This window comes from Procambarus clarkii, chromosome 89, assembly GCF_040958095.1.
Source record: "Procambarus clarkii isolate CNS0578487 chromosome 89, FALCON_Pclarkii_2.0, whole genome shotgun sequence".
Taxonomy (NCBI): Eukaryota; Metazoa; Arthropoda; class Malacostraca; order Decapoda; family Cambaridae; genus Procambarus; species Procambarus clarkii.
The window spans coordinates 15,207,968-15,235,565 of NC_091238.1; the positions used below are offsets into that span (position 1 = coordinate 15,207,968).

General features: G+C 41.7%; 1 protein-coding gene across 1 annotated transcript in view; it reads right to left on the reverse strand.

Moving 5' to 3' along the window:
* Nucleotides 1-5,461: 5,461 nt before the first annotated feature.
* Nucleotides 5,462-27,598, reverse strand: part of Taf2 (TATA-box binding protein associated factor 2) — a 44,165-nt gene continuing 22,028 nt past the window's right edge. The window contains exons 14-24 of the mRNA XM_045766934.2: nt 26,956-27,062; nt 25,993-26,159; nt 24,586-24,653; nt 23,977-24,150; nt 22,822-23,067; nt 14,687-14,843; nt 14,150-14,369; nt 12,784-12,946; nt 11,610-11,759; nt 11,334-11,469; nt 5,462-6,264 (exon numbers count right to left, since the gene is read on the reverse strand). Coding sequence (XP_045622890.1) covers nt 5,963-6,264; nt 11,334-11,469; nt 11,610-11,759; nt 12,784-12,946; nt 14,150-14,369; nt 14,687-14,843; nt 22,822-23,067; nt 23,977-24,150; nt 24,586-24,653; nt 25,993-26,159; nt 26,956-27,062 — 1,890 coding nt within the window. The 3' untranslated portion in view covers nt 5,462-5,962. The remainder of the gene's footprint in view (nt 6,265-11,333; nt 11,470-11,609; nt 11,760-12,783; nt 12,947-14,149; nt 14,370-14,686; nt 14,844-22,821; nt 23,068-23,976; nt 24,151-24,585; nt 24,654-25,992; nt 26,160-26,955; nt 27,063-27,598) is intronic.

Sequence of the window (27,598 nt, forward strand, 5' to 3'; positions counted from 1 at the left end):
TGTGCATTTTGAGAAGAGACAGAGGGTAATTTAGTCTGTGGACTCGTACGACGCAGTACAGTATTGCCACCTTGCCATTTCATGGAGAGCCACGATGACTGTCTGATGGTTTATATGTTTGCCATATCACTTTTGTTTACACAATGGGAATAACTTTATTTTAGTGGGTGTTGTAACCCACTCTTTTGCTGCTGCTTTGTCTGGTAATGTCATTCAGAAATATATTTAAACATTGGCAGGAAGGACTAAATTGTGATTTGACAAACATGATCTAATGTTACACAATAATTTTATTGCATAGTAAGCCATTAAAAACAACAAATATTTTCATGGGTCTAGGTTAACATCATTACATCCATATAAGTGTATTATGTCCATACGACCATATGACCAAACTTCATTTGTGTAAAAACCTGGTGACGAGCTAAAATCGGTGATAACTGCGTTCCCTTTGAATTCGATTCTTAACAGTGCGGTTATCGTATGTTAATTTACATTTCCCTCGTTTAAATATTAACACTTATCACATCCAAGTAACGGTATTGCCGTCCTAAAATCAATAAACGTAGTTTGCGGGAAAACGGCAATGCTGTCCAAAATTTAAATATTTTGAAACATTCCATTTGTTAAATTATTATGGGGCTGGTTTTAAAATGTGCAGCAACATATTCCCATTCTCTGTGGCTATACATAATTTTGTTATACAAGTACTACACAACGATAAAAAAAAAAAAAAAAAAAAAAAATTCCTCCAGTTCCATGAAGTAGTCATTTGGTCACTAGTGTACTTTAAGTATTGACCTCTCAAAAATGACATCAAACATGCTGGTGATGAACATGATGGTTCTACTAGGTCCAGGTGTGAGGTAGCCACTCTTCTTTACTTTATCTTATGAGAACTGTTATCAATACCATGTGTGTTCTTATATGTAGATAAGTTTGATACCAAATTGAACGATGTAGCACGAAAAGTGAGGTAAGAAAGCTGAAAGAGTATGGACATTGGAGTGTGGCGGTGAGCTGATGGACAACGTTCGGCCTACCTTGGGGTTGCGCAATGGCCCGCCCGCCCACCCTGGCACTGAAAGTGTCTAGTGTTACAGGACATAGGGGATTTTGTGTTGTAGGTGAGAGTGCATTACATTACCCAATAAACATTGCCTCAGACCCACTGCTCTCATCTTTGTTAGACTTCTAGTATGGATTAACATTTTCCCATCATCCTTCCTGTGCATTCTAACATCCAGGAGAACCTCTTGTGTGGGAACTATCTTGTCATTTTAGGTTCAGATAGATGCAGTCTTTGCAACAGTCTCATGATTGTAGAATCTGTTGTCAAAACTACACTATTTCAGGAAACAAGGGCTGATAGAAAAGCAATCACTGATACTCAAAAGGGCAGAAAGCACTAGTATAAAATTGTGTTTAGAACAGAAAACTATGCACAAAAGATCCACTAGACAGTATGACATTATAATTGACATAATTTGGCTGGGATATCAATATTTACAGCAGGTGGGTGCAGGTAAATACCCCAATGGTGAGCATTCTAATTGTAAGTTATGTGAACAAGAGCCAGGACACACTCCCGCACTAGAAGTGTGACTACAGTATTACCAATGACTTCAGACCAAATGGTACAAGATGCTTAAGTTCTCTTAACTACTTCCTACATTCATAAATATTGGAAGATAATGATGTGCTGTACCCAGAGTTTGCTGGTACAGACTAATAGACTAGACTTTTATCTCATTTTCTCCCAATTCCATATATGACTAACCATCCTGTGAAATGGGGATATTAGATAAATTTATAACTAGCTCTAGATTTATACTGTAAACTTTCATATTACCTGGTTGATGGGGTTCTGGGAGTTCTTCTACTCCCCAAGCCCGGCCCGAGGCCAGGCTTGACTTGTGAGAGTTTGGTCCACCAGGCTGTTGCTTGGAGCGGCCCGCAGGCCCACATACCCACCACTTGCATATTGTATAGGGAAGCTGCACATTCCTGTATATATCTAAGTTTCTTAATAAAAAAAAACTACCTCTATTATAAAAACTGAGTAGATCTGTTACATATGATCGAAGTTAAAAAATCATACAGACTTACGTAACAGATACATTCGATGCATTTAACCTAGTGATGTAACAACCATGCTTGTCACAGATTCTAGTCTGCAATTTAATAGGTTTTGTCACTTATTAAAATATGGAAAATGGCAAACATAGAACCATGTCTGCAAGGTGTCCCACTTGTAAATATTTCTATATTAAGTGGGTTGCTTAGTTCATAAGCACTGTCAATATAGTGAAATTCCATCTGGCCCAACTCCCTTGTTTCTATCTACATCCAAGAAGTTTTATTTATATCATCTTGACACTTTCATTGAAGCCTGTGCACTATATTCTATAATCTACAGTGTGGGGTGTGCTGTGAAAACCTGTACACTTTGAACCCGTTACCTGGAGAGGGTTCCGAGAGTTGTTCTACTCCCCGAGCCCAGCCTGAGGTGCTTCCGGGGCTTAGTGTCCCCGCGGCCCGGTCGTCGACCAGGCCTCCTGGTTGCTGGACTGATCAACCAGGCTGTTAGACGCGGCTGCTCGCAGCCTGACGTATGAGTCACAGCCTGGTTGATCAGGTATCCTTTGGAGGTGCTTATCCAGTTCTCTCTTGAACACTGTGAGGGGTTTGCCAGTTATGCCCCTTATGTGTAGTGGAAGCGTGTTGAACAGTCTCGGGCCTCTGATGTTGATAGAGTTCTCTCTCAGAGTTCCTGTTGCACCTCTGCTTTTCAACGGGCGTATTCTGCACATCCTGCCATGTCTTCTGGTCTCATGTGGTGTTATTTCTGTGTGCAGGTTTGGGACCAGCCCCTCAATTATTTTCCACGTGTAAATTATTATGTATCTCTCCCGCCTGCGCTCAAGGGAGTACAGATTTAGGCTCTTTAGTCGGTCCCAGTAATTTAGATGTTTTACTGAGTGGATTCTAGCAGTAAAGGATCTCTGCACGCTCTCTAGGTCAGCAATTTCTCCAGCTTTGAAAGGGGCTGTCATTGTGCAGCAGTACTCCACTCTAGATAGCACAAGCGTTTTGAAAAGTATCATCATCGGTATAGCATCTCTAGTGTGAAAAGTTCTTGTTATCCAACCTGTTATTTTTCTTGCAGTTGTGACGGCTACTTTATTGTGTTCTTTAAAGGTAAGGTCTTCCGACATGAGTACACCCAGGTCCTTTACATTGCCTTTTCGTTCTATGTTATGATTTGCCTGCGTTTTGTACGTGGTTTCTGTTTTTATATTTTCAATTTTTCCGTAGCGCATGAGCTGAAACTTATCCTCGTTGAATACCATATTATTTTCTGTAGCCCATAGAAAGACCTGATCTACATCTGATTGGAGGTTTGCCGTGTCCTCTATGTTGCCAACTCTCATGAAAATCCTAGTGTCATCTGCAAAGGATGATACAGTGCTATAGGTTGTGTTCTGGTCTATGTCCGATATGAGGATGAGAAAAAGTACTGGAGCAAGCACAGTACCCTGGGGGACTGAGCTCTTCACGGTTGATGGGCTGGATTTTATTTTGTTGACTATTACACATTGGGTTCTGTCAGTCAGGAAATTGTAGATCCATCTGCCTATTTTCCCGGTAATTCCTTTTGAACGCATTTTATGTGCAATAACACCATCTTGAGGTTATCTTGAGATGATTTCGGGTTTTTTTAGTGTCCCCGCGGCCCGGTCCTCGACCAGGCCTCCACCCCCAGGAAGCAGCCCGTGACAGCTGACTAACACCCAGGTACCTATTTTTACTGCTAGGTAACAGGGGCATAGGGTGAAAGAAACTGCCCATTGTTTCTCGCCGGCGCCTGGGATCGAACGCAGGACCACAGGATCACAAGTCCAGTGTGCTGTCCGCTTGGCCGACCGGCTCCCCGGCTCCGACCATGGTCACATTTATCAAAAGCTTTTGCGAAATCTGTGTAAATTACATCAGCGTTTTGTTTGTCTTCCATAGCATCTAATGCCATATCATAGTGGTCCAGCAACTGCGACAGGCAAGAGCGCCCTGTTCTGAAACCATGTTGTCCGGGGACTTGACTTGCCAGGCCAGGCTTGACTTGCGAAACATGTATTTGTTCATTTAGAATTTTGCATATTTCCTAGTCTTTTTAAATCTGTTATCTATTCCTATCCTAGCTTTTATCATCCACATGAAGTTTATTTTATAGAATAGGGTGGGTTCTGTTTTGCATATGTGCTGTTACTCTTTTCAAAATTCTTTTCTACCGTTCTCCTCACTATTGTGTAGTGAATGCAATTGTTTGTATTACTTGGTTTTGGAATGAATCTTTGGGGGTTACCTTTAGTTAAAAATTTTGCATATCTGTATAGGAAATCCAGGAAGCATTCTAAATGAAGTAACTAATTATCTCTCATAAGAGAGAGTTAACAGATTTGCAGCAAACCGTGCAACCAACTAGAAAAGAAAATACCCCAGACAATATTTTTAGAAACGATGATTTGGTAAAAAGCACACAGGTTGTAAATCTGCTCAACATGTATTTGTAACCAAACTTGTGCAGCTGGTCTGAAATTAAAAAAGGAGGATTCAGTATATTAAACATTAATACCGAGCTGATTAACTGGGAACTAATAAAGTAAATCCTTACAGAAATAAGCTCGGAAGAACAGCTAGATAATGCAAACATAAATTAGTGCCTGAGAGATTAGGCACAGTAGCACAAAAAAAAAAATGCTTCTCATACCACTAAGAAAAAGGGGCAAATTGCAGAGTTTAATATCCCACTCTATACCAAGAATGAGAAGGAAGGCTATGTAGAGAGAGAGATAGAAACAATCAAGCTTGAAGCTACAAGGAATTATATAAAATCCAGAAGAGGCAAAGGTAGCAAAAGGGTATCAGTCAAAGAGGAATCTAAAATATTTCTATGCAAAAGCTAAAACAAAAACTACACCTGGCATTGGGCCCTAACACAAGGGAGACAACTTTCACTGACAAGATAAGGTGGCAGTACAATTGTTTTCAGTGAACCCTTAGCGTTTTCAGTGCTATGAACTTATAACAATCAAGGAACAAATCTTAAACTAAAGTATCCTTTTCAGTTAGCACTGCAATGAACAAGTCAAAATTATGAAATTTTACCCACAGGCATTAGTAAATACAAGGCACTCACCGGGCATAACAACCAGTACCTAGATGCAGATAATTTAGCCATACTAGAGGTGATAAATTAGTAACTAAATGTCAAAGGCACATTATTAACAATGCTTCATACAACATGTATTATTCAATCCCACAATGTGTGAAACTCGCAGTTTGGTCCTCGGGACCAAAGAGTCAAAGCTCAACCCCCACAAGCACAAAGAGGCAAGTTCAGTTGAAGTTAATACACTGTACACCTGGTAACAATACACCGAGGGAAAATTACATTACAGTATATAAGGAACTTTTTTTTGTATTTATTTATTGCATATTTATGCTCTTTGACTACATACAACTCTGTGCTAAAAAATATTTTAAAAAGGTCAAAATACATACCAAATAATTAACTTGGTGCCGAGATATATGGCTTACTTGACATATTAAAACTGTAGTCATTTTGAACAGAAATGATAAACAGAAGAAAAAATCATAGAATGAAAATAAGCACATATTTAGTGATGTGATGAACAAGGATGAGCAAATGTTTGGTAATGTGGTGTACAAGGATGAGCACATGTTTGGTAATGTTGTGAAGAAGGATGAGCACATGCTGGGTAATGTGAACAAGGATGAGCACATGCTGGGTAATGTGAACAAGGATGAGCACATGCTGGGTAATGTAGTGAACAAGAAGGATGAGTATATGTTTACATGAAAGGGAATTAAATTCAACAAAAAGAGATGAACTACAAAAATTAGTGTGTGCTCTTAGAAACATTGTACTGTACATTGATGACTAAAACATGTTTGTCATGCTGCCTGGCAGACTGCTCGTCACAGTACTCGGCATACTGCTAGCCATACTGCTCGTTGTGACTCCAGACATACTGGGTGGAGAGGCAGGACTTGGGGGATTAGAAGAACCTGAACTAAGGTTTTCCTCTTGTATAAACTTATCTAGTTTATCCAGCTTATCTTTATGTTCATGTTTATGTTTCTTGTGCTTCTTATGCTTCTTATCCTTCTTCTTCTTCTTGCTCTTGTGTGATTTGCCATGAGAGTCTGCACTACCTGTGCGGAACATGTCCGATTCGAAACCTGAGGACAAACAAGTGTGTTGTAAAATATGGCCACCTAAAGTAAAAAGAAAAATATTAAATAAAGTAAGAAAACTTTTAAAGATACGAGAGAGAAATTTGCATACAAGCAATACAATATTTTTACAAAGAAAATGGAGCACAAACACGCTAAATAGGAATTTCATGATCAGAATGCCTATTAGGAAAATATGTAATGTCTTAACATTTAATATAAAACAATAACGCAGTTTTGATGAATAAGAAAAATAATATAAACAGTACATAAATTTCAGAATAAAGCTCAGCTCAGATTTAAGTGGGTGAAAGTTATCCTAGATAAAACAAAGCTCAGATATAGAATGCAACCTCAATTTGGCGAACTATACGGGACCAGCAACGATTCGTTGCATCTGCAGACTTGTTGAAACTAGAGATGCCTTTAGGTGGCATTTTTGTTGCAATTATTTTTTAAATACAAGAAAAATACATTGAATAATATTATACTATGCTATAATGATGAATCATTTTTATTTACCTAGTAAATAAAAAGGCATATTGTATATTTGCTTGAATCCTCTCAAGTTGTCATTTGACATTATTAATGCTACCTTGTGAGACTGGTTCTTGAGGTGAGGTGGGAGACTCAACAAACACTGCCATCCCTATTACACTGAACACCCACTTGAGTAAGGAGAAAGTGAGAGTGAGTGAGTGAGTGTTGCTGTGGTGATCAGCTGATAATCCAGCCCATCCTCTCTAGTGCTAGGTTAGATCAACTAGGTTAATCCTTGCAACTGATGCTAGGGAAGGTAGAGATATGAAAGAAAGTTAAAGTGGATTAGGAGAACAGAAGCACACAGGTAGTGGGAGTACCATGCCATAAAGTGAACCTTTAAGCATGGAAGATGTCCCCCTCACTAAAACTGAAAACAATCCTACTTAGGAAAACCACACTGCACTTTCATCAGAGCAGAGGGGAGTTATGACAGGCACTATTCACAGAGTGAGGTGACCTACCTTTCCCAGCCATGTTATTTTCTAGTGTTGCCACTTGGAGGTAGTAGAGTTAGTCAGCTGTTACGACAGTTCAGAGTAATTCTTGCCAATATAAGAGTCTCCAAGAACCCTGATTTGAAGGGTTTGTGAAAAAGCAAGCTCTTTTCTATGTTATGGATTTAGGTATGCTCTCCATCGAGTAAAATACAGTATTCATGGCAAGGACAAGACCATTTGCAAAGATATGTTCCTTCCTTCGGCTTCCTTGAGATGGTTCTAGAAATCAATGTTCCACACAGCCCAGTCTCCTTCTAGGCCTCCTGGTTGGTGGTCTGGTTAATCAGGCTGTTAGATGCTGCCACTCACAGTCTTATGTATGACTTATAGCTCAGTTGATCAGGTATAAAATGTAAATGTTTATCAAGACCTCTTTTGATAAAGAGGTCTTCTTTGAGACAATTCTTGAGACAAAAATTTTCTCAAATGGTATCTGTTGCACCTCTGCTTTTCAATAGGACTATTTTGGATTTCCTGCTATGCCTCCTGGTCTCTTAGCATAGTTGCTGTCTTGATGGATCCGGTGCATAAGGCAAGGGATCAGCTCATACTAAGGGGGCCATGTTCAGAAATGTTCATAAAGTATAAGGATGGTAACAACACTACAATCATTTACATTATTAAAAAGGGAATAAGATACTTGAAACATTAATTATTGAAAATTGAAGAATTATGAAATAAATAAATGCTGTATAGAATTATGAAATAAATAAATGCTGTATAGAATTATTATGGACAATTGTTAAAAACTAATTTATGATAAAAATACAAGGTTTTAAAGATATAAATACAGCAAATATAAAGGACTGAATAAATTTTAAAACTTTACATGCAAACCATTTAAGTAGAACTCAAAGTAAGAAATACACTGATTATTGGTTTAAGAAGTTCTGTCAAATGACAATTATATATTAAAAAATTTATACAAGTAAAAAAAATTCATGTCGAGGCTATTTATGTAACATGTACTTTACAGAGTACAGTAATGGTTTTTACATATATACTGTAGATAATGGTTTAGAAGCACGCCTGGAGCTTTTACAGGCAATGGGTAAGCAGATGTGAGGTCGGTAAACAGGGGTTCCTAAAGATGATGGGGAGTCAGGTGTTGAGATCAGCCAAGCATGATGCACGAACTTATAAATTCTATCCAATGACAAGTATTTAAATGCTTTTAAAGTCCACCTCATTGTTCATAATGGGAATATTATTTGCATAGTATTCATAATTAGGAAATGACAGCCAAAAAGTAGCTCAAGGAAGCTGACAGCTTACGTACACTTGCTGACCATGAGATGACTGGCTGGTTTTGCTGAAATTTCAAATTATAATATATTATAAAGTCTCAATAAATTTAACTTAAGTGCTAATTGTTCAAAACAGGATCCCAATTCATTTCTTACAAAAGAAAATCTTCAAGATTCTGCAAGTCTAGATGATGCCATGAATTTTGGCCCAGTGACCATGATGGGGATAAAACCTTTTTTCTTCATATGATACTATCATGGATGAGTTTAATCATGCACAAAAAGGGAAAGTCTGGAAAGAAAGTCATTATAGTACAGTTTATGGAAGTTAATGTCAAATGAACACAAAAATATTTGAAGAAAATAAAACAAAGTTAGGTTACTGTACAATTGGGGAAGACAGGTGAGGGAAAGTTCATTCTCTCACATACTTAAATTGCACTAGCAAACTGCCTCAAAGTAACAAGAGTGTGTACATGGATACTCCAGGCTACTGTATAATTTACTTGGTATTCCTGGAAGGTTAAAATAGATTCTGGAACCTAGGCAATGACCTGGCTGAAGTGTGAGGACTCATCCCATTATGAAATTAGTGCATTTAACACAGGTACTGAATAGTAAATATATATTCATCCAAAGTCAGATTATCTGATAAGCCAATCCAGCATATAATCACTGCCAGATTATACTGTATGGCTTAGGTATCCAAATTAAGAACCAACCTTCACTAATCTAATTTTATCTTTGTGTAAAAAAAAAAAAAAAGTCACGCACTGAGCGTAATGAAATGCCTCTTTCTGGTGGGCAAAAGGGAGCCATTCATCCTAGCAATTAGCACTTGGAGAGAGCACCACTGGAACAGACTGGTCCAATCAACTGTTAGATCAGAGAAACTGATTTAACACTTTTGCTGCCTAATGCCCCATATTTTGTCATAAAATCAAAGTATGGAGTATGCTGGATGACGCAAACAGCGTCAATAATTAAACAATTTGTAATAATTCCATTTATTGTCTGAACACTATGGGACTTGTTTTAAAATGAGTGGCAATTTCTTCCCTTTCTCTGTATATCCCATCTGGCATTCTGACCCCACCATGTGGGTGCTCACCCACGCTGGAGGCGAACTGTTCTCGTGACAGCCACAGCCTTCCCTAGAGTCAAAAAGTTTCCCCATTCTGGTTATTTTATCTCACGTATTTGTTGTTACTGGCTTTATAAACACTGCAAATTGACTTCCAGATGGATACTGATGAAGAACAGACCCAATCCATGATGAAAGCATCGAAAGAAACACGTACGAGGGAAAAGTTACTAAGTTTTCATTGAAAGTACAGTATAGAAAAGCAAGACTTGTATGTTCTTATATGCAAATATCCCTTTACAGCATTCTATTGCGAACAATTTGATACTAAATTGAGGTCAGAAACCTGAAAAGAGTATAAACATTTTTGTGTGTGGTGAGCTCTTGGTCTACCTTGCAGTGCGCGGCAGGTCTAAAGTATAGGAAAGCGAGACTTATATGTTCTTATAAGCACATATTCCTCTAGAGCATTCTATTGCGAACAATTTGATACTAAATTGAACGATGTAGCATGAAAATTTGGGTCAGAAAGTAAAAAGAGTACAGTATAAACATTTGTGGGTGGTGGTGAGTTCACACACACCACTTGGACTACCTTGAAGTGCATGGCGGGTCACCCGCCGGGGTAATGAAAGTGTTAAGAAATAAGATATGAAGCACCCAGTGTGCAAGCTTGAATTATCATCATGGGTTCTAATGATTTTCTCAGATGTGAAGTAAACAAGTAACTATCAAATGATACCAAGCTAGGAAGACTATGTAGCTAACACTAAAGCATGGGATCACACAGATTTAGATTAAGTCACTAGGATAACTAATCTGATTTTATGTTCTGATTTATGCAGATTCTCATTACCATCAGGGTGGATGCTTGGCAGGAAAATGAGGGTAGCCACCTCATCCGACCCCTTTGCTGTCACTTAGTGGCAGTCAATGCTGTTGCCTAGTCGGTGCTAGATAGTTCAGTGTGATTCATGGCCATTTTTTAGTTGCCAAATATTGTTTTGAGTAGTTTTGGGGGTTTGAGTGTGTATACGGAACAGTTTACCCATGAGTGGATCGATGTTTGTTCTCCAGTGTCCTCCTCTCCTCTTTTTAGAGGGACAAGACAAATGGAAAATGTACTTGTCCATCTAGGGCTCTGCATAATATCAGTGTGCAAGGTATTGAGAGGACTGAAATTCTCTTTTCTGATCAGCTCCTCAGTGGCTCCTGAATCAGTTGCCAGGGTTCACACAGGATGATTCCTAGACACCAAGCTGGCATCAACCTTAGTCCCATCTTGCCAAGGAACTTTGCAAATGATAATGCAACATGATAATTACCTTCAATCTTGGTCTCACACAAACCTAGGACCTCAACCATTATTTTTGTTTAACTTTCACTACTTCATCTTTGTTTTCTACAAATTTATTTCTCTCACATCCACACAGTCTTACAACTATGTTTGCATTTTGTTTCCTGGGCAAAAAAAAAAGGCCCCAGATCCGAGGCCATTTTTTTCCTATAGGAAGAAGAAAATTTAAGAAGATAGGTTCCATGTCCCCTTTCCCCCCCTTCTGTAATGTAAGAATTTATAATCTAATTGTAGTACAGAGTGGTGGACAATGAGATCACAACAATCCTAAACTAATTAATAACTGCAATGTAAAGGATATTAAAGCCTTAATAATAAAAGCACAGATATTCTGTTATGAAGGTTACCTGTAGGGGCTCCAAGTGTATCCTGGCTATCACAAGGAAGTGACGTGGTAGATTCAGACATGTCACCTTCGACACTGGGTGTCACACTTGGCGCTGCATACTGCTCAACATTTTCCTCACACACTTCAACATCCTCCTGTCCATAAAAAGGAGTCTTATTTACTTATTATATAAGGAGTTACTTTTAACATACTGGACTATTCCATAAGAGTTCATTTAATCTTATATGAAAGCAGGCACAAACATTAACAGAAATTCATTGAAAATGCAACTCGCCTTTATTCTTGTTTTGTTGTCCTCTGTAAAAATAACTTCAACAGGCATTTCTACAATTTCTGTTTTTACTTCAGCTTTAGGTTCCGATACATCATCACCAGGTGCTTCTCGTTTCATAGGTTGTGAAGTATTATTGTCTTCCTCTTTTAACTGAAAATAAAAGATACTGTATTATCATTTAAAAAATTATTTGTTTTACTAATATCAAAATACTAGTGTGGGTGCATAATAAATTAACTAAATCAAATATGATGATTACATGTGCTGTATGGCTAGCCTGATTTATTAAGTAAAAACTTATTTTAAAAATACAAATACTGTAAATATAAACAAAGTTGTATGAAGTTTTGGGCCAGCCAACAAGAGTATGCTTTGTCAGGGCTTTATTGCCAGAGAGAGTTCCCCAGAGAAGTCATCACTGCCTGATGTTATAATGGAAGGGGACTTCTCTTCCAAACAGTAACACCTCTCCTCCTCCCCCCCCCCCCTCCTCACTGTCTTCCATACGCAAACAGGATTCATCAGTAAAGGCAAGTAATAATTTGTACATACTTTTGTATTGAAGATTTGGGTGAATTTGGTATAAAATTTACTTTTGAAGTTAATTTTTGGGGGAATCTGGAACTGATTAATTCATTTTCCATTATTTCTTATGGGGAAATTTGTTTCGGTTTACAAATTTTCGGGTCAAGAGCCATCTCTGGGAATGGATTAAATTCGTAAACTGAGGTACCCCTGTATAGGAAAAATGAGGCATCTTATTATAAACCCCAGCACTCAACTGCAGATGGATGGTAATGTGCCAATAAGAATTCCGTAGATCCAGGAAAATAGCCCAGAATCCACTTGGTACCACCTGTTGGACCAAGGCCACAGTCATTCAGAATGAAAGGATAAAGTCCCATCCCTAAGCAAGACCCCTAGAAACAATGTGCAGCCCACAGGCATTTTGGGTCCATGCTTGCCAGAAGGCACCCAAGCATCCCCTGGGGTGGTTGAATATCCTGCCACTTTGTAAGAGGCCACCACCAGCCCTTGCATATACCATTGGAGCATTACGATAACTACCTCATTCATGAGCCTGAGATGACTTGTCTCTAGAATGTAACCCCTGTTATGCAAATATATAAAATATGAGGTTTAAATTTGTATAAAGAAAAAAAATCTGATTTACTATTATCACTGTATTCTGGATGGGAGGATGTGGTGGTTTACGGAGGTTGAGCACAAGAGCGGGCTCAGATGCAGGGATGCAAGCTGGTCTGCGCCGTCCATACATGGCGTAGTAGAGGTCCATTACTGCACACCGAACTCGGGAATCACAATGCTGTCCAGAGCTAGGAAAGATAGCAAGCAATAGATAAGTTATTATATATACCCATACATATAGATAAATAAATTTGTGTCAGCGTCTATCTGACTGACTGACTTGTATATCTTAATATAATCTAGCATTGGCCCATACATTTTTGGCCAAGTAATCGACATGACATGACTGACTACCTGTGACATAACACTGGATCCTACTGTAGATGAATATTATACCCCACATTTAACAGTGTTTGGGGAAAGATGACAATTTGCTTTTTGGAATAACCTATGTAAATCATAAAAGTCAAACGATAATCAAAGATGCTTGTTAATTTTTTGTCTAGTTCTGTAATCTACACCAAGTTCTACCTTGATTCTCATTATCGGTTTAAAAAAATCTGGTAGCATGCTCACCTCACACCTTGTAAGGAATTACGGCTGGGGTCCAGCACGGGATAGGGAGGGTCTACTAGGTACGGTTCCTTAACTGTTCACCCAGCAGTAATTGGAAACTTAGTTATAAATCAATTGGTAAGTCATGTTCCAGGGGAAACTAAGATGAAGAAGTGGTACAGCACTTTCAGCCAGTCCCAACTCAACATAAAACTCATGACCTCCATATCACTGGGCAGTGGAGGTCCCTCTGATACAGCAAGGACAATCATGGGAGATGGAGTTTGTTCAAAGAGTCCCATATCAAACCTAATTATATCAACCACTGGAAAGGCATCAACAAGGACTGTTTTGCTAGTTGATGAGAAAGCCGAAATTCATAAACTGGGAATGCACAATACACCATGAAAGCACACATGTAGAACGTTTGGGAGCCCAAATCAACTAGTCAACATTACCCTATATATGGCCAAATATTTATTAGAATGATTATGTACAGATGTACAAAAGTCACAATTTATTCAATGATCACAGTATTACTGATACACTATATACATTTTGCCTTTATCTACTGTTAAAGAGTTCCAAAAAAACTAGTGTAATTCCCGTACAATTTAATTTTTGTGCATTTTTCACAGTGCATTTTAATTTGCATATTCCTCTTACTAATGACTTGCTTAATCACACTGACATCAATTAAAAAATTTACAGCACAAAACAAATTTGTCCTCATAGATCACAGATCAAGATATCAAGGCTCATGAGAAATAATGTTGCATAAAATTTGAACCCTACTGTATATAAAAAACTGAGTTCTACAGATAATTTTTACTTACTTCATTATATTCCACAAACGTTCAACTAAGTGCTCATTGTCAAGTTTATGACTTTGACCCATAATGAATGGAGGATTCTGAGCTAACGCTACAAGAGTTAAGTATCGAATTCTTGGGACTGGGTCTGTTTCAGCCAAAGTCAGCAGAAAGTCAATGTCATCACGCTGGCCATCACGCGCTAGGAAGTCCACAATCTGTTCCACTGCTGCAACCCGAACATCTGAAAATAAATGATAACTAAATATAAAATAACAAGATTCAATCTTAACACTTTAAAGATTTAAAAAATATTCCATTTTCAATAATAACTTGCACAGAAATTTCAAACCCTGTATGAATTTATTATAGTAACTAGGAATTGTTGCAAACTTTCCTTAGCCTACAGTGGTGCCTTCTTCTGATAATTACTTACTTCTAAGCCTACAAAGGATAAGCAAAATTATGCATTCTAGTGAATAAACATCAGGAGCCAGAGTAAATTATAGAGGAATTATTTCATGTTATATAACTACAGTATTACAATTCCATTTTTCTCACCAATGTATTGAGGGTATGCAGCATATGCTTTGAAGATATCTGACTTAGGTGGTATGTGACCATTTCTTTGCAGAACACGAATAGCATGAAGGCAGGATACTGTCACTGTGTACTTGTAGCAGGGTAGCAGCTTCTCCAAATTTAGATACCGAGTGATCTACCAAGGCAGTAAAAAACTAAATAAGGTTTAAATTCACTATCACATATTATTAACACTAGTCATTATAAAACATTCTATAATTCACAAAAATAGAGCAGTGATTATAATGAAATGTCCCTTAGTAGCTTCCCTTAGCTAAATTAACTGACACCAGGACACTGAAAATGCCAAGATTCTGGTTGGCCTTCACTGCCCATAGGGACCAGTACCCTTGCTAACTGTCTTGTTCTCTGCAAATGGGTGGGAACTACGTACAGATCACATATCAAGACAATATCAATCAAAACTATCCGCTATGACACATGTACACTTCATAAATGCTCAAGCTCCGTCCAAATGATCCTTGGCAACACTAAATTGCCACAACCCCTCTTCTGGAAACCCTCCTGAAGCCCTAGAAGCTCTTCTCAATACAGATAGGGGAATGACCAATATAGGCACCCATCTCCAAACCTGAACGTGTGGTATGGTTAAGGAGAGGGAGTGCCAACTATAGAGGCTTGTGACTCTACAACAGAACATGCAGACAATGAGTTCTAGATAAATGAGGTGAAATGGCTAAGGAAGGAAGGAGTACACTCTGTAGCTTTAGTTAACTTCACCAAAGAGACAACACTCAAGGCCTCTGCATTCAACACTACCTCTGGTGGTTCCTCGAGTGTAGGTTATTTCAGCACTCTGATCAATGGTGGGGCTGGAAAGCTGCGCAAAAAGTGGTCATTCAAGAAGTTAGACCTCCAGTCAAATCAGGAGAATTTGCATAGGAAGGCTTGGTCTTGTTGCAAGCAGCAAGAACCAATTCTTTGAAGTCCTCTTCATACAACAAAGCAGAATCCCATGCTTTCATTCCCAGTGATGTCAGGGACTGCAAAAGCCTGAAGCATGAAGTGTGGGTTTGCAAACTATCCACAGCCTGGTAGAATGCTGCTCAAGAGAATAATATGACCAACACAGAGGGCCAACGATGAAACACATTACGCACTCGAAAGCGAAAAAACCCTGAACCCAACAGATTGAGTGAGTGGAAACAGGAATGGCCAGTGGAATAAAAAAAGAATCACGTCCCAGAAGGCTAAAGCAGCAAACTAGTTTTGAGCTTTCCAGCTCGGGAAGCCACTACCTTAAAAAAGAAAAAAAAAAAGAAAACCAGCGTTGAATGTAATGAAACGCCATTTTCTGGGTGAGCCCCGGAGGCTCCCTGGAGCTTATCGGGCTAATGTGTGTTATGTTAGACCGGGACATTAGCTAAGGAGTTCAGACCTACCAGGGACCAGCGCCAGAACCTGGCCCCTTCAGAGAGGTTTCAGGGAGCAATGGCCCTGGAAAACCCCATATGGTTGGGGGTTTTCCTTATCTGCCATCGACCGGGGTTAGGCACCCAGAAAGGTAGGCGTAACAAAACAAACCCCACATGGTAAGAAACTACAACAAAAACCGAACAGAGAGGTAGAAAACTCCCTACAATCCCAAGGAAACAAGCAAACAAGCAAACATCACACTTTACTGCCGCGCCGATCGTCCGCGCAGCCCTCCCCACCCCGGGAGGGGGAGGGGGGAGCCCCGGACCTACCGCGCCGGCTGCCAAGCTCCAGTTCGGAAGCTAAGCTTCAACCAACGCGAAAAAACCGCCGACCGGTGGGAGGGAGGGTTTCCAGGGAGCCTCCGGGGCTCACCCAGAAAATGGCGTTTCATTACATTCAACGCTGGTTTTCTGTGGGGAGCCCCTACGGCTCCCTGGAGCTTCATACCCAAAGAGAAGGAAAAGAAAGGGCTAACCCGGGAGGCGGCCGCCACAAACTCTGCAACGCAAAGCCAAGACAACCTGTCGCAAACCTGCGACCCAAGGCAACAAGAACGCCCAAGAACAGACGCACACATGGATGGGCGGCCAAAAACCTGTGCGACCCACAATTCCCTGCGCCCGAAATGAGCCCGAGACGTCACCAACACAGCAGCAATTGCTGCAAACGTCTGAACAGCACGGGCGCAAAGACAGACCGCAGTAAGAAGGAAAACACTGCGGACGACCCGGGAGAACACAGGACGCACCCCCCGGCCAAACCAAACAAGTACTAATACCCCAAGAACCCCTCCGGAAAGCAGCCGTCTCGACCGTCGCCAGGACAGAGAAAGGCTGCACACCAATAAAGCTACCACCAGTACCAAAGAGGAGGAAACTAAAACCGAAGGGGCTACCACAAACTGAGGGGAAGAGAAGGCACCCTGAACAAGGACCAGGATGGCTCAGGCGACTCATGAGCAGGCCGGGGGGGAAACAAAACGCGAGAAGACGTAAGAAACGTCATACAGTCTCCAAGACGAAGCTCGCAGGTGGGACACTGTCAACAAAGCCACCTGAACACCATAGAGATGGCGATACCTGCGTCAAAATACCAGACGCGAAGAGCCAAAGAGAAGGCCGAACCAGTCACGGACAGGACCGATTCGGCCTGCTGAAAGAGGCGAAGCCTCAGGAAAAACGCCCCGGGTACGGACACCTATCAAGCAGCGTCTGAAAAGAAGGCCGGGCCGGCCACAGTGGAACCATAAGGACTGTTCTCGTGGGAATGGGCTGCAACTGAGCCAGAACCCGAAGCAACAGCTGGACCGGGAGAAGAGGTACCGGTACCCCCCACCTCGACCAGGCCTGCCGAAAGCCTCCACCGTGAAGTCCTCGCAGGTGGGAAGGGCGCCACAAAACGGGCGACGCCTAGACCACGCCGACCCGAAGACGTCCATGGCCAGGAGTCCATAAGCCCAACAGAGCCAACAAAACGAATCGGCGACGACTGGCCAACCCACGAAGAGGAATGAACCGAGACAGCTGTCCACCAGGATGCAGGACACACCCCGGACACGAACCACACGGTTAACCAAACCCCCTGTGGTTCCGGCAAGAACCACCAGAGAACAGTCCAAACAGAGCTGAATGGGAGAGTACCTAGTGACCCAAACCCTCCGAAGCGCAAACCAGACAGCCATGAACACCTGAACCGGGCTGTGAGCCCGATGGACAGACAGACTCCATCAACCTCGGCCGACCTGGTGAGCACTGGTCACAAAGCCCCAGCCGAGAGACGACCCGTCCGTGAACACATCGAGCGAAGGCTCGGGGAGCCGCCAAGGCACGGAACCCCGAAAACCCCAAAGAGGAAGCTGGTGACGCAGCACCAACACCAGATCCCCAGAGGAACCCAAGGAATGCAAGAGGCGGAAGTGGAGTATCCGTAGGAACCAACCGACGCCGGAGTCAAACCCGACTCCGCGGGCAGATAAGCACGCCGAAGTGCAAACTCCCGCACAACCGCCCAAGCAAACGCTGAGCAACCCGGGACCCCCTCCTGAACAGCCAAAGGCGGGACCACAGCCACAGCAACACTTCTGGAGGGAAGACAATGAGGGGCCCAAGAGCCTGAAACAAGGCCCAGGTCCGAACCCGGGACGGAAACAGAAGGTAAAACCTCCAGATCACCAGGAAACCAAACCCAGCGATCTGGAAAGAACCATCCCCTGGCGAGCAGACAAGCGGCCTGACTGGGAGCCCACTCCAGCCAGTCGTCGAGGTAGGCCAGACACCGAATCTCAGACGCAGACAGGGCACTAAGATCCGGTAAAGATGCAAAGAGTATACAAAGTGCCCTTCACAAAATAGGGAATGCAATAAAAACAGCAAACCTGAAGCCCCACCACCAAAGCATTGTATGACAACCATATGAAGACATATTATGACATATGACAATCATTATATGACAATATGACAAGTATAATCAAGGCATTATATGACAAAGAGTGCCGGGAAGACGGGACACCACGAGAGTAGCTCACATCCTGTAACTACACTGAGGTAAGTACACATAGGGAATTACCAACCGTGCTAGCCCCAGAAAAACTGGAGAGGAACGTGCCAAGAAGTGACCTGGAGGTCCAGGTCCACCATCCATGCACCCGGCCCTAACAGAATCCGAACAGGAGACAACAGTCCTCCGAGCAGGGGAGAGGATCCAGGGCGCAGACGGAAGTAGTCCAGAAGAACTGCAGACTGGAAAAACTCATGACTGCAAAGAGCAGACGGGAAAAGCTCATGACTGCAAAGAGCAGACGGGAAGCCCAGAAGGATGGGGCGGATCGACCACGCCCCACGCACCCACGAAGAGGAAATGACGAAGCGCAGGGAAGAAGCCCACCCCGCCAGCTCTGAACCCCCCCCAAGGGGGAGAAGCCGTCCTCCGACGCCAGCAGAGGCCGGAAGACAACCCAAAGCGCCCACCAACAGCGGGACCAAGCGAGAGGCAACAGAGCAAGCTGCTCCCCCAGCGCCCAGTCAACAGAGAAGGGAACAGAACCCCTTCAGAAAGAAAAAGTACACTACCGAAGTCATGAGGAGAGACTACGGGAAAGAAACCACACTTCGCTGGAAGAGGAAGTGAGGGGAGACCTGATCACCACATACAAGATACCCAAGGGAATCGACAGGGTTGAGAAGGACAGGCTATGTAACACAAGGGGCACACGCACTAGGGGACACAGGTGGAAACTGAGTACCCAAAAGAGCCACAGATAGAATTAGTTTTTTTTTTTTTTTTTTTTTTTTTTTTTTTTTTTTTTTTTTTTTTTTTTTTTTTTTTTTTGTGAGTGTCAGAATGGGAACGGGAAAGCACTAAGAAGTAATGTGGCGACTCCTCACACAAGGAACGAGGCTGACCCCCATACAATGTCACATGTAGACATGACAGAGCCCAAGAGGCACAGGAACCGATACACCTGTTGACGGACGGTTGAGAGGCAGGACCAAGGAGCCAGAGCTCAACCCCCACAAGCACAACTAGGTGAGGACATAGTGTAAAAGCACAAGCCGCCGACTAGTGGCAAAGAGCACTACGCCGGCCAGGCAAAGAAGGCACAAAACTGCATCAAAAGGCCCACCTCGACAGCAAAACCACAAAGTCCCAGCACAACCACAACATGCGCCAAGACCCAAAAAGCTCAGTCTGCAAGCCAGGAAGACCCCAGAACCCCAAAAGGCAGAACCGGGTCACATGAGGAAACAAAGTCCCCTGAACCCACAAAAGGGGGCCCAAGAGGAAGAAACCTCCAGAACGAAACCAAGGAACCCAAAGGAACCCAGAATCGAACCAGGGGGAGCCCAAACCACCACATTTGCCAGCGGAGAACACCACTAAAAGGCAAAGCACAGACCCCAGCAGAACGCCCTGGGAAAACGGTCCCAACAGACCGAAAACCGAGGGGCAAGGTGTGGGAGCAAGCATACCAGCCAGGGGCACTGAGCCTAAACCCAGAGGCTCAGACCCAAATCAACACCCAAACGTTCCCAGAGAAACAGGCAACGGCAAGAAAACACCAGAAAAACAAAGAAACGACAACAGGAGAACAAAAACCCTGCAAATTTTTTGAAAACTCACCAGAGACGCTCGCTCGCACACTCAGGCGCATGTAAACAAACCGCAACGCCGCCCTGGTGGCCACGCCGGGAAACCGGCAGACGAAAATGGCCGCCAGCAGGGGCTGTGACTGACGCTTAATACACAAAAACACGCCAGCAAATGTGGGAAGCTAGCAGACTGGAAGGGCGAAAAACGACGCCCAACAGCAGAAAAACCCCTGAAGGGGCAAAACCGCCCCAGAACTGCTAGTAGGCATCCCCCACAGCCCCGGGAACCAACAACAGAGGCCCCGGGGCAGAGCCGTCCTCCAAGCCCTCCGCCCTGAAAGAAAAGCAAGAGCCCATGGGAAAGGCAACAAGAAAGGGCCGCTGGTAAGACCCAGAAGCCTTGGCAGGAGGCACAGGCTCAAACCTCCGTCCCCAACCCGAACGGGGCATCCCCCGAAAACCGCCCGAGTCTCTGCCGCAACTGAACCCCGCCCCGACCCAGAAACACGCAGACGGTCCGGAGCCGGGAACATGGAGAGAAAGGGGCGAGCAGCACCTAACCAAACGGGGCGGCCACGGGGCATTCGAGTGGGAAACCAACCTAGCATGTTGCAGCAACCTAACCTAGCTTGCAACACGGATGCCGCCTGTACTCTGAACAGTAATAACATCATGAGAGTACTGGAGAACAAGCAGAGAATCACTCGCAAGACTCCGGGTCAAGGTGTCAGTGACCCAACAGGCAGCATGACGGAGGTAAAAATGGCGACTGTCACCCGGAGACAAGGGAACAGCAACCAACGATCCCGTACAAGACGGGTTGGAACCCGGAAGACACAGTCAATGGTCCCCCGAGCCCCGACAGGGGTTTCCAGGGCCCGTAGGGTAACAACTACGGGAAGCCCGGGCAAGGTGTTGCTAACCGGTTTAGAAACCCAAACATAACAAGAGGGTAGATTATAGCACTGAAAACCCCTCGAGACGTGTACAAGCACGGGGGCCTAGCAGAGGGCCGCCAAACACTACCAGTGGAACTATAACCACCTTAGGCAGACCCCCACCAGGCAAGAAAATGAAAAACAAAAGAAAAACCCCGCAAAAGTACACCGTCTCCAGAGGCAACAGAAACCGGCCGCCGCTTAGGTGGCAGGCTGCGCAACACCTTGACGCCCTAACCAGCACAATACCAATCCCTACCCAGGGCCAAACAAGGGCCCCAAGCCCCAGCTGGCCCCAAGGGCGAGGCAAATGCCGAGCAGCAAGAACCTCTACGGGAATGGTTCCCGAACGCCCCAGGGAAGATAACCCTGTAACGCAAGGGCAGTACTCACAGGGCGCTTAGGGAAGGCAGCCACTAAGCACATGCAGCCCCGGCACTGATGAAGTACTCCTGGCCACCGCACACCACAACACACGGCAGTGAACGCCACACAAGGCAAACACCGCCCAGGAAACTGAGGCCAGAGAAGCGTCAATCCCGGTTGACATTAGCGAACGAACTGGAGCTTGGCAGCCGGCGCGGTAGGTCCGGGGCTCCCCCCTCCCCCTCCCGGGGTGGGGAGGGCTGCGCGGACGATCGGCGCGGCAGTAAAGTGTGATGTTTGCTTGTTTGCTTGTTTCCTTGGGATTGTAGGGAGTTTTCTACCTCTCTGTTCGGTTTTTGTTGTAGTTTCTTACCATGTGGGGTTTGTTTTGTTACGCCTACCTTTCTGGGTGCCTAACCCCGGTCGATGGCAGATAAGGAAAACCCCCAACCATATGGGGTTTTCCAGGGCCATTGCTCCCTGAAACCTCTCTGAAGGGGCCAGGTTCTGGCGCTGGTCCCTGGTAGGTCTGAACTCCTTAGCTAATGTCCCGGTCTAACATAACACACATTAGCCCGATAAGCTCCAGGGAGCCGTAGGGGCTCCCCACAGAAAAAATGACAATTATAAAAGTATAATTACAATAATATCTCAAAACCTATATGTACACAAAATTGCCAAAACAGATGTGGAAATGTGCCCAAGACACAGATGGTCATTCTATGTTTTGGAATACTTGAGCTGTTTCGTTGGATGGCCGGCTGACATTTACAATGTTGCTGTTAAATATCCTATTATTTTAACTGCACTATATTTTGCATTTTTATTAACAAGATGTCTTACATTAGCCATTATGACACTATATGATTATAAAGGGAAGAGAGGGCAAGGTGTATCTGGCAGTAAGGCAAGAATGGCAAGGGATTACATCAATATATATATATATTTTCCTTTAATTGCTTTACCAAGTGGAGAAGCCATACTTTTTCCTTGACTTTGTAAAATGGTTGTGTATGGTAGGTGCACAAGACAAGCATTAAGGTCAAATACTGGTAAAAGTAATGGAAACTGGTAAAACATACCAGTTTACCACATAATATACTGGTAAAATATATGCGAAGCATGAGACACATTTGATCTTTCTAACATAGCTACCAAATTTTATGGAGTGTAAACTTAACATCTAGTGGAGAGGAAACATGATATATGCAAGAAAACTTTCAACAATATCCAATATGCAAATAAACAAACTGGTTACATTACTTGCGCATGACATACATACCTCATTTAAAACCCTGCGTATATCCTCAGACAAGGAATCCGAAGTGATGGTAGCAGGGTCATGTTGCACTAGAGCTGGAGAAATTGCTGCAGCAAGTGCATCTACTAAGGCTGCCCTGTAGTAGTTATCAGAGTAGCGATTCTTGGAGTTATCACTGTATTTGAAGAGGTCCATCAAGAACCCCAAAACTTCTGGAGGACATGTCTTGTGAGTGTTGCGAAGACCAGCCATAGCAACTGGCAGAGTCTGCAACACAACAACCTTTGATAATACAGTACAGCATCCTTAAAATAAACCCTTTTAATGGTAATCTTGTCATGTTTGAAAACATTGCAAAAATCTGTGTAAGTTCAATTTACTTTTTCTATATAAATGTTATTAAAAGATAAAATTTACATAAATAACAAAAAAAATAGAGCATTAGGTGTAATCAAACGCTCCTTTCTGGGAGCCCTTTGGTGGCTCCCAGGTAGCTTCTGTACCACAATCTTACAGCTTACTGGAAGCAAAGACTAGAATCCTGCTCCCTCACAGATACAAGGAGCTGTGGGTGTTAGACTATCTCATTGAAGAAAAATCCTGCAAAAATAGGCTTCGAGTTTTGTTTGGAACTGATTTGTACCTAACCTTTCTCAAAAAGTAAAAGTTTTTGTAACCCATTTAGGCTATTGAGCAAGAATTTTCCTCAGTGTGTAGTAGTTCAATGACACTCGGGGGTACCTGTTGAAGGCAATAAAAGAACCAAGGCAAATACTGTAACAGCAATATAAAATTTAAGTATCGCAGAGGAAGTAGTTTAAAATTTAAACATATATGGGGGTATAATGATATTATTATTGTGCCTACAATTTAATACCAATGAGAAAAGACTTATCTAAGCTTATAATTCATCATACAAATATGAGTAAATCTGCACATTAAACATTATACATTTTTTAATCATAAAAAAATGAGTGCCGCTAAACAGGTAAAAATATGAACAAAAATACAAAAAAATAAATCATTATCACCAATACTCCATTGCCAACTGTAGATGAGGAGGTAGAAGCAAGCCTGGAGAAGATAGGGGGGAGTAGTATAGGAAGAAAAGAATAAACATACAGTATTAACAAACTACAACTGTCCATTTCAGAAACTTAATAGATATGATCAAACCTTAAGTATATAGTAATTCTGGAGGCTGGTGAAGTCGTGTTGCCTAATGATGTTTGGGCATGAGAATGAACCAAACATCTTGCGAAAAATCTGCATCATGGCTGGTGGACCATTCCAATTGGCTACCATGGCATTAGCCACTCGAGTGAGACAGTGAGCAGCTCTACATCGTATCTGGGAAGATGAATATTATTCACGATAATTTATAAATGTGACTATCATCTGTATTACATTACCAGGTAAATGGAGAGCGAGACATATGAATCAAACTTCCAAAATAGAAATAACTGAAATGCAGTGCAATTCAAACATTCAATATAGATACTGTAATCAATAATAAAGCATGTTGGAAGTTTCATGTTGATCTTCATTCTTATCAATTTGGTTGTCACATACTTTCATTTACATTTACTCTATCAATATCAAGTGCAATTCTCACTGATACCATTTAGTTAAACTCTTTAAAACCAATGTTATGTACTCTCACAAACCTATTGTACCTTCTTGTATATAAATATATAAAATAAATAAGTAAGTTATTGTCAACATACAATATTGTTTACATAATTGTTTGCATAATATCTATGTAAAATGTACATTATAACTAACCTTATAAAAGCACTGCTCATTTTCTAACACAGCATTCAGTGTATTTCGCATTTCAGTCGTAACAGCACCTGTAAAAACATTCATGAGGTGAAAAACTAAATATACAACACTTACATTTCACCCATGAAAACTTGTATGTATATGGGTTGAATTTCTAAGAAATTTTATTTAATCAGCAGAACCTGGCTAGTTCCCTCTTAAATTATTTAATTTCATATTACCAATACTGAGATACCTTTAATGTGATAGATATTCTACCTATAGTAATGTTGTAAGACATGCAGGTGTATGGGAATGTTTTACATCACCCAGGTACCCAGGAGTTAGTCAGCTTGCTATGGGGTTGCATACTGAGGAGGGTAAATAATTCGACCTTGAAGAGAACCTTAATATAACCTGAACATGTACAGTACAGTATATACATTGGTTGCGTATCCCCAACACAATGAATTAATATTACTATCATATTAATATGATGGTTGGCGCTGCTGAGCGTGTACGAAAAACTATCAAGTGGAACAAGAATTTGTTTCCACTTTGTTGACATAATCATGCTAAACAGTTGCAATATGTCTATGGTGAAATCAGGCTGTAGACCAACTAAGCGTGTGTTTAGTCTTGCATTTTGACACATTTACTAACAAAGGTCGGAAAAGGCATTCATGTTATAACTGGAAGCATTCTCAGCCCAACAATGCCTCAAACTGTTCCAGACAGACTGAATTTTAATGAGAGCTTTCAGCTACACAAAACAGAATATATACCAGCTACTTGAGTGTGTTTTTAGTAAGAACCCAAAGGAGATCAAAAGGTTGAAAAGCAGTGAACATCGTGCAAAGAATGTTGTGTGAACTGCTTCAGTGAGTATCACACCTTCCATAATTTGTGAGTGTTTCCTAATGGAGCATAAATATGTATACACTAATGGAGTGTATACAGTGATATAAAAGCAAGAATAGTGTTGAAATTTACTGTAAAATAAAAGTTTGGTGAGCAAATTAGTGACATGCATATATGTGTGTGTATCAGCATTCTCCATATTTTATTACATTATAATATGTGAAACAATGGTGAACACATCGGTGAAAAAGCAATTAGATATTGAGTTGGTGACACTGAAATTAAATCATGACCATTATATTCACAGCAACTCCCAGCAACTGAATGGCATGTGTAACCTCTCCAGGACACTTGCTGCAGGAGCAAGTATGAACTGACTTCATCACAAGATTTCTTTGCTCCACTACAGCCATCATAAGGCATATCCCCCACCCCCCACCATGATGAGAGATCATATTGCAATAATATAAGACGCAAAAAAGTGTTCAGATTTTTTATGTGTACAGAGCAGTTGTCATGGAAAGTAGTGTGTGCAGTGCAGGGGTTACATAAGTCAGTTTGACTTACCTTGCCTGGCCAAACGATGAAGAGCATTGATAGCTTCTGTCTGAGCTGTCACATCCCGCTCGTGTCTCAGCTGATATTGCCACTGGTTATCAGGTTGCTCTACTTCCACTGCCCGCATCATCGTCATGTCTGGGTCCAAACGCAACCACAGTACTGGGGAATCTGCACTGAAGAATGAAGCAAGATTTTATTAGAGCATAAAGTACTATAATGTAAATTATCCAAATGGATCCTCTAATATGCAGGGATCACCTTATCAATGGGAAATGTTAAATGACAATTACAATACAGTACTGCATTATCATTGTAAATATCCTCTTTCCTATTTTTATACAGGTATTGTAGGAAGGCATCAGCCCAGAAGAAACTGATGCAAGAAACAAATATGATAAAGACATAAAAAAATACATCATCACCTCCATTTGCTGCCATATCTTCCACAGATATGGCATCATACCACAACATTACAGTATACTGAACCAGCACCATATGTTGCAACAATACATCCACAACAGCACCCCACCACTTCATATACAACCAGGTGTTGGGCACTTCCAGTAAGCAAGTTCCAGCAACCTTCATTTAGTTTTCCAAATCTTAGAGCTTGGTCTCTCATTACTATACTCTGCTCAGAAAATCAGAACATCAATTAACACACACACACTAAATCTTTGTGAGTTGCTGAACAATGGTAACCTTTCACATGAGCCATCAACAACAAAAACCTAGTGACCCTAGAAATTTCTGTTATATTATCAGGTGACCAAGAGATCATATTCAATTGGAGGGCATGAAAGCCACAGATAATGAGGTGCTGATGTGAAATTCAACAATTCCAATTAAAATTTTAAGAAAAACAAAATCAGTTTTGATTATTCAAGATATTTTCATCCACAAAAATCTTTATCAACACAGTAAGCATAAGGTATTGAAAGGGTTAATATTACAATCAATCATACTTACTCTAAATGGCTGAGATCCATGTCCACTTCTTCACCAGTACAAAGAGGAATCTTCTTTTTCTTGTTTCGACGAGACTTTGAATGGCAAACAATTTCCTTTTTGGACACCTATAAGGAGACCTATACATGAATGACTCTGGAAATGCAGACGAGAAGTCACAATAATGTGGCTGAAGATGAAGCTCACAACACTCCTATATATATGCCCATAAAAATAATTATGTTGAGAAACACCAAGAGTAAATTATTGGTAGAAAACATTTTGCCTGGAAGTCTAGCTTCCTAGAACACTTATCTAGCAGAGAAGCACAGGAGTAGTGCTTATAAAAGGTAAAAATGAGGGAGGGATGAGGTCAGCAACGTGAGCATGAAATAAATGAGTGATTATATGTTACAATTTATATTAATGAAGCATTAATTGAGAAAGGGGTAAAGCAATGTTAAATTTTCCTTCATTCTGTTCGACTGTGTTGTAGTGTTTAATGCTTACCAACTGCTTACTGTCTAATTTTTTTCTTTGATAATGAGTTAACATTTCTAATGTTCATAAGGTGATTATTGTGGTTCATGCATATGACATGTTGTTGAAGTTAGACACAAAAGGCAGAATTATTATTTGCAAATAATTACATCTAGGTTTCAAG